Genomic DNA, 7,248 nt, shown 5'->3' with positions numbered 1-7,248 from the left:
CTCTATTCCTGTGCACAGCCCCGTTTTCCCGTTCAGGACCAGCAGCCGCCACGTCCCCGTGTCCATCTGTCCGCATTCCCAGCCAGGTGTCCCCGTGCCTCTCAGCCCTCCTGCCCAGAGGACTGACCCCAGCCCACCGCATGCCCCCATTCGCAGCCGAGTGTCACCCGGCCGCCCGCCTGCCCCGTGCCCCGCTCCCGCCGGTCCCGGCATGGTGACAAGGACACAGCGTGCTCAGGGGGTGGCAGCGTTTATTGCAGGCCTCAGTTGGCCTCCAGGATGGAGTCGATCCAGTCGCGGAGCTTGGTGACGCGGGCGTACACGCCGGGCGTCTTGGTGTCGCAGGTGCTGCTGCCCCAGGAGACGATGCCCACCAGGTTCCAGGCGCCGTCCTTCTGGCACACCAGCGGGCCGCCGGAGTCGCCCTGCACGGGGCAGCGGGTGAGCGCCGAGCCGGGGCCCGGGGGCGCCGCGGGCGGCGGGGGCCGGGCACACGTACCATGCAGGACGAGGCTCCGTCGGCGCCGGCACAGACCATCACGTCGCGGATGCGGAAGCCCCAGAACTCCTTGCACTGGGTGTTGGTGAGCAGGGGCAGAGCCACCTGCTGCAGCACCGCCGGCGTGTGCGAGGCTGCGGGGAGTGGGCGGCGTCAGCGCCGGCACCGGGGGCGCAGCGGGAATGGGGAAAGGGCTGGGATGGGCACGGGGGCGACAAGGAGGACAGGACCATGGTGAGGGAGGAGATGGGGACAGGATTGCGTCAGGGTTGGGCATTGGGAATGAGGAATGGGATTGGGAGGAAGATGAAAGATGGGGATACGGGAATGGGATGGGGATTCAGATTTCAATGCGGATCTGGATGGGAGATTGGCATGAGCATTATGATTCCGATGAGGACAGGGACTGACCATATGGATGAGGAAGGGAACGGGGAAGACAGAGCACAAGGATGGGGATGGGGATTCGGATGAAGCAGGGGACAGGAATGGGGGCGAGGACAAGAAAGTGCGGTTACCGCTGGAGTCAGTGAGCCCCCAGCCAGTGGTGACGCAGGTCATTCCCCCCGGGAACTCGTCAGTGGCCTTGGGCAGGCAGACGGGGGACACGCGATCCGACAGCTGCGCTGGAGTGGCCAGTTTGATCAGGGTGATGTCGTCGTGGATGGTCAGCATGTTGAACTTGGGGTTCTTGAAGACCTGAAGCAGGCACCACTGCTCTCAGCACCTGCACCCCCTGCCAGAGTGCCGGGCACTGGGCACTCCACAGGGATCAATCGGGACCTCGGGGACCGATGGGGACCCCAGGGATTGGTCCTGTGGGTCCCGTGGTGGCAGGGCGTCTGAGTTGCAGAGCCCAGTCCCTGGCATGCAGGGAAGCAGGGATGCCCCAGGTCACATCCCCTGCGGGAATGAAATGGACCCTGAGACCTAAACCCCTATCCCTTGGGAGTTCCTGGGAACATGGGGACAATCCAGGGTACCTGACCTGAAGGATGAGTGGGAACAGGGGCACCCCAGGGGATTGCAGTGCAGGGATGTGGGACACCATGGACACCCCTGGAAACCCTGACCCTCAGGATAAGGGGAACCAGGGACTCCTCAGGAACACAAACCCCAGAACGGAACACCACACCCCAGCACAAGGGGGACCCAGACATGAGCCCCCAGGCCGCCTGTGGCAGCCGGCCGTGGGACCCCGCAGGCACACGGACCCTCCCTGGGGCTACCTTCTCGATTTGCAGTTTCTGCTGATCAGGGCCGGGTGCGTCCTGGTCGTAGGCGCCCACCACCACGGTGTCGGTTTTCCTGGGCACGGGCAGGCACTGAGCACAGGGCACTGGCACAGGGACCGGGGGTTCCCCGGACACCCTGTGCCCATGCCCAGCCCCGGCCCGGCCGGCAGCAGAGCCGGTGCCTACCTGACGCCACAGTGGGCAGCGGTGACCACCCAGTTCTCGCTGATCAGGGACCCGCCGCAGAAGTGGAAGCCGTTGTAGCGCTGGAGGGGAGAGCTGCCCTCAGCCCCCGGCACCGCCACCGGCACAGCCGCCGGCGTGCTCCGTGCACGGCCCCCCACACAACACCCACCCCTGCCCCCGGCCCGCCTCGGCCTCTCACCTGGAGGGACACCTGCCATGGCCAGGACCCTGCCACCGCCGGCTCGCCGTTGACAATGCGGTTGTAGCCACGGATGACGGGTGTGATGGCGGGCACGCCGCAGTCTGCGGGGCACAGGCAGCCGTGGGACTTCAGCTCTGGCCACCCCCGCCCCGTGTCCCCTCCCCTCCACTCCCACCCACCCGAGCCCCGAGCCCGCCCCACCGAGCCCCCTGACCCCACGCACTCTCAGGGAGGGCGGCACGGGCAAAGCCCGCCAGCGCCAGGCAGCTCAACACCCACAGCAGAGCCATTTCCACTTGTGAGGACAGATCTGCCCGGCACCCCGTGGCTCTTATATGCACCCCTGGGCACCTCCCCGCTGCTGCTGGCCTTGCCACCGTGGCCTTGGGAGATAGCCTGGCACCTGCTCTGGTGCCACCGGCATTTTGCCAGCCCCAGAACCTTCTCACCTAACTCTGTGGTGTCCCAGGCACCTGGACCGCTGGATGAACAGGGACCCTGTCCTCCTACTTGGGTGGCAGCCTGGAAGGGCTCTGCAATCCCAGGCTTAGGTGAACTCCATTGTCCTTCCAAATTTCACCACTCCGTGATAAAGTGTGCAAGTAGCCCAGAAAGCCCCAGCTTATCTTTGGCTACAACTGCAACAGCCTCAGCAGCACGTCAAGGGGATCTTGCTCCTCTATTCTACTGTACTGAGACTATGCATGCAGTGCTGTGTCCAGCTCTGGGACCCCAATTAGGAAGGACATGGGCCAGCTGGGATGATTCCAAGGACATTTTGAAGCCAGCACTTAATCCAGGCCAGTGCTGGATAGCCATGGATACTGGCTCCAGGTGCCATGCTCCCAGGCCATGTCCTGGAGCCACAGCAGGTGTCAGGCTATCTCCCAAGGCCACGGTGGCAAGGCCAGCAGCAGCGGGGAGGTGCCCAGGGGTGCATATAAGAGCCACGGGGTGCCGGGCAGATCTGTCCTCACAAGTGGAAATGGCTCTGCTGTGGGTGTTGAGCTGCCTGGCGCTGGCGGGCTTTGCCCGTGCCGCCCTCCCTGAGAGTGCGTGGGGTCAGGGGGCTCGGTGGGGCGGGCTCGGGGCTCGGGTGGGTGGGAGTGGAGGGGAGGGGACACGGGGCGGGGGTGGCCAGAGCTGAAGTCCCACGGCTGCCTGTGCCCCGCAGACTGCGGCGTGCCCGCCATCACACCCGTCATCCGTGGCTACAACCGCATTGTCAACGGCGAGCCGGCGGTGGCAGGGTCCTGGCCATGGCAGGTGTCCCTCCAGGTGAGAGGCCGAGGCGGGCCGGGGGCAGGGGTGGGTGTTGTGTGGGGGGCCGTGCACGGAGCACGCCGGCGGCTGTGCCGGTGGCGGTGCCGGGGGCTGAGGGCAGCTCTCCCCTCCAGCGCTACAACGGCTTCCACTTCTGCGGCGGGTCCCTGATCAGCGAGAACTGGGTGGTCACCGCTGCCCACTGTGGCGTCAGGTAGGCACCGGCTCTGCTGCCGGCCGGGCCGGGGCTGGGCATGGGCACAGGGTGTCCGGGGAACCCCCGGTCCCTGTGCCAGTGCCCTGTGCTCAGTGCCTGCCTGTGCCCAGGAAAACCGACACCGTGGTGGTGGGCGCCTACGACCAGGACGCACCCGGCCCTGATCAGCAGAAACTGCAAATCGAGAAGGTAGCCGCGGGGAGGGCTCCGTGTGCCTGCGGGGTCCCATGGCCGGTGCCACAGGCGGCCTGGGGGCTCATGTCTGGGTCCCCCTTGTGCTGGGGTGTGGTGTTCCGTTCTGGGGTTTGTGTTCCTGAGGAGTCCCTGGTTCCCCTTATCCTGAGGGTCAGGGTTTCCAGGGGTGTCCATGGTGTCCCACATCCCTGCACTGCAATCCCCTGGGGTGCCCCTGCTCCTACTCATCCTTCAGGTCAGGTGCCCTGGATTGTCCCCATGTTCCCAGGAACTCCCAAGGGATAGGGGTTTAGGTCTCAGGGTCCATTTCATTCCCGCAGGGGATGTGACCTGGGGCATCCCTGCTTCCCTGCATGCCAGGGACTGGGCTCTGCAACTCAGACGCCCTGCCACCACGGGACCCACAGGACCAATCCCTGGGGTCCCCATCGGTCCCCGAGGTCCCGATTGATCCCTGTGGAGTGCCCAGTGCCCGGCACTCTGGCAGGGGGTGCAGGTGCTGAGAGCAGTGGTACCTGCTTCAGGTCTTCAAGAACCCCAAGTTCAACATGCTGACCATCCACGACGACATCACCCTGATCAAACTGGCCACTCCAGCGCAGCTGTCGGATCGCGTGTCCCCCGTCTGCCTGCCCAAGGCCACTGACGAGTTCCCGGGGGGAATGACCTGCGTCACCACTGGCTGGGGGCTCACTGACTCCAGCGGTAACCGCACTTTCTTGTCCTCGCCCCCATTCCTGTCCCCTGCTTCATCCGAATCCCCATCCCCATCCTTGTGCTCTGTCTTCCCCGTTCCCTTCCTCATCCATATGGTCAGTCCCTGTCCTCATCGGAATCATAATGCTCATGCCAATCTCCCATCCAGATCCGCATTGAAATCTGAATCCCCATCCCATTCCCGTATCCCCATCTTTCATCTTCCTCCCAATCCCATTCCTCATCCCCAATGCCCAACCCTGACGCAATCCTGTCCCCATCTCCTCCCTCACCATGGTCCTGTCCTCCTTGTCGCCCCCGTGCCCATCCCAGCCCTTTCCCCATTCCCGCTGCGCCCCCGGTGCCGGCGCTGACGCCGCCCACTCCCCGCAGCCTCGCACACGCCGGCGGTGCTGCAGCAGGTGGCTCTGCCCCTGCTCACCAACACCCAGTGCAAGGAGTTCTGGGGCTTCCGCATCCGCGACGTGATGGTCTGTGCCGGCGCCGACGGAGCCTCGTCCTGCATGGTACGTGTGCCCGGCCCCCGCCGCCCGCGGCGCCCCCGGGCCCCGGCTCGGCGCTCACCCGCTGCCCCGTGCAGGGCGACTCCGGCGGCCCGCTGGTGTGCCAGAAGGACGGCGCCTGGAACCTGGTGGGCATCGTCTCCTGGGGCAGCAGCACCTGCGACACCAAGACGCCCGGCGTGTACGCCCGCGTCACCAAGCTCCGCGACTGGATCGACTCCATCCTGGAGGCCAACTGAGGCCTGCAATAAACGCTGCCACCCCCTGAGCACGCTGTGTCCTTGTCACCATGCCGGGACCGGCGGGAGCGGGGCACGGGGCAGGCGGGCGGCCGGGTGACACTCGGCTGCGAATGGGGGCATGCGGTGGGCTGGGGTCAGTCCTCTGGGCAGGAGGGCTGAGAGGCACGGGGACACCCGGCTGGGAATGCGGACAGATGGACACGGGGACGTGGCGGCTGCTGGTCCTGAACGGGAAAACGGGGCTGTGCACAGGAATAGAGGGACAGGGGGGCATGGGGACACCTGGCTGGGAATGGGGACAGATGGGCAGGGGCACAGGGTGCCTCCTGTCAGGGAGGGGAGGGGCATGGGACAGGTGGTCTCCTCTGGGGTCATGGCCCCCTGACCAACTGCGGGGTTACTTGAGCAGGCACGGGGGCACGTGGGAGAGCAGGGGGGCCGTGGTGAATGCAGTGACTCCGCTGAGGCGGGGGACAGCGTGGGAACATGGCCACAGGCACTGGTGGGCCCCAGGTTCCTCTGCCAGGGACGCACTCGCGTGTGGCTGGAGCCACCTTAAGGTGTCAGCGCGGGGGAGGGACAGGCAGGCTGCGCGCAGGGCAATGTCCTGGTCCTGTGCAGTTCCCGTGTTGCCGCTGCTGTCCCGTCTCGATATGGCGCTGCGGAGGGTGCTGGCGCTGGGGGCAGCCCTGGGGCGCCGCAGCTGCTGCTCCAAGGTGGGGCCGGGGCTCCGAAGGGCTCTCAGGTCCTGAGGCGGCCACTCGGGCTCGTGCCCTTGGCCCATGGCCGTGATCAGACCCTCCCCACTGCATCCCTGACGGGTCCCCGCTGTTCCCCTCGCAGCCCGCGCTGCCCCCTGACTTCGTGGAGGCCCTGAGGGCCGTGGTTGGAGCCCCCAATGTCTCCACGGCCACGGCGGTGCGGGAGCAGCACGGCCACGATGAGTCCATGCACCCGTGAGTGGCCCTGGAGCTGGGACCCCTGGGGAGGAGTCTGGGGAGGAGAAGGGCCATAGGGAAGGGAAGAGATCGGGGGATGGGAAATGTTTGGCTACAGTGGGGCCATGGAGAAGGGAAGGGGCGTGTGACAGGTCCGGGTTGGGGAAGGGCCACGGGGAGGGTCAGGGGGTTGAGTCAGTTGGTCAGTGGTGCTGCCTGTCCCGCAGCTGTGCCCCCCCGGACGTCGTGGTGTGGCCGCAGGCGGTGGGGCAGGTGCAGGAGCTGGCAGCCCTCTGTCACCGCTGCCGTGTGCCCATGGTGCCCTTTGGCACCGGTACCGGCCTGGAAGGAGGCGTCAATGCCGTGCAGGTATCGGCTCCCCGGCCCCTCTGAGCCCCCAGGGGCTCTCTCTTGGTGCCTGGCCGTGCCCAGAGCCCTGGGTGCCCCTGTGCCAGGGCGGCGTCTGCTTTGACCTGAGTCGCATGGACGCCATCGCAGAGCTGAGCCTCGAGGACTTCTCGGTGACGGTGGAGCCCGGTGTCACCCGCAAGGCCCTCAATAAGCACCTGCGTGGCACCGGGCTCTGGTTTCCTGTTGGTACTGTGGGCAGGAGGGGGTCATGGGTCTGGGGGTGACAGCATTGGAGAGTCTGGGGATGAGGACACACTTGAGGAGCTATGGATTGTGGCGTATCCATAGGTGTGCTGTTATTGCAGGGCAGTAGTAATGTGCCTCTAGGACTGAGGGTGCCATGGTTTCTGTAGTTCTGGAAGGGATGCACAGCAGGACTGGGAATGCTTGGGGTCAGGGGCTACCATCCTGTCTGCAACACCAAACCCATAGCTCCCACGGTGGCCATGGCACCTTGCAAGGTGCTGTGAGGACACCCACCTCATAGTGATTCAGGGCCTGTGGTGCCCTATTGCCCTGTACTGCCACCCTTCATTTCCTCCCAGCCCTCTTGTGCCTCTTTAATCCTCTGTGCACCAACAGTCTCCAAAGGCTAGAAGATGTTTTAGGACGACAGGAGGTCCCCAGCCCTGCCACAGGG

The 7,248-nt window shown here is 65.8% G+C and overlaps 3 protein-coding genes across 3 annotated transcripts; 2 read left to right on the top strand and 1 right to left on the bottom strand.

Moving 5' to 3' along the window:
* Positions 1-241: 241 nt before the first annotated feature.
* On the bottom strand, positions 242-2,412 carry LOC134557703 (chymotrypsinogen 2-like). The gene is made up of 7 exons (XM_063410901.1): positions 2,346-2,412; positions 2,120-2,223; positions 1,921-2,000; positions 1,729-1,807; positions 1,018-1,198; positions 500-633; positions 242-425 (listed from the first exon to the last, which is right to left on the bottom strand). Exons 1-7 carry the CDS (start codon positions 2,410-2,412, stop codon positions 264-266), a joined length of 807 nt encoding a protein of 268 aa, XP_063266971.1. The 3' UTR covers positions 242-263.
* A 695-nt stretch (positions 2,413-3,107) lies between these two features.
* On the top strand, positions 3,108-5,278 carry LOC134557690 (chymotrypsinogen 2-like). The gene is made up of 7 exons (XM_063410888.1): positions 3,108-3,174; positions 3,297-3,400; positions 3,520-3,599; positions 3,713-3,791; positions 4,322-4,502; positions 4,887-5,020; positions 5,095-5,278. Exons 1-7 carry the CDS (start codon positions 3,108-3,110, stop codon positions 5,254-5,256), a joined length of 807 nt encoding a protein of 268 aa, XP_063266958.1. The 3' UTR covers positions 5,257-5,278.
* A 538-nt stretch (positions 5,279-5,816) lies between these two features.
* On the top strand, positions 5,817-7,122 carry LOC134557513 (probable D-lactate dehydrogenase, mitochondrial). Its single transcript, XM_063410592.1, has 4 exons — positions 5,817-5,975; positions 6,103-6,215; positions 6,425-6,566; positions 6,653-7,122. Exons 1-4 carry the CDS (start codon positions 5,862-5,864, stop codon positions 6,830-6,832), a joined length of 549 nt encoding a protein of 182 aa, XP_063266662.1. The 5' UTR covers positions 5,817-5,861; the 3' UTR covers positions 6,833-7,122.
* The last annotated feature ends 126 nt before the right edge of the window (positions 7,123-7,248 follow it).

This window comes from Prinia subflava, chromosome 13, assembly GCF_021018805.1.
Source record: "Prinia subflava isolate CZ2003 ecotype Zambia chromosome 13, Cam_Psub_1.2, whole genome shotgun sequence".
In the NCBI taxonomy this organism is placed as follows: Eukaryota; Metazoa; Chordata; class Aves; order Passeriformes; family Cisticolidae; genus Prinia; species Prinia subflava.
The sequence above is the reverse complement of the archived record's forward strand: the minus strand, read 5'-3'. Positions and strand labels throughout refer to the sequence as shown.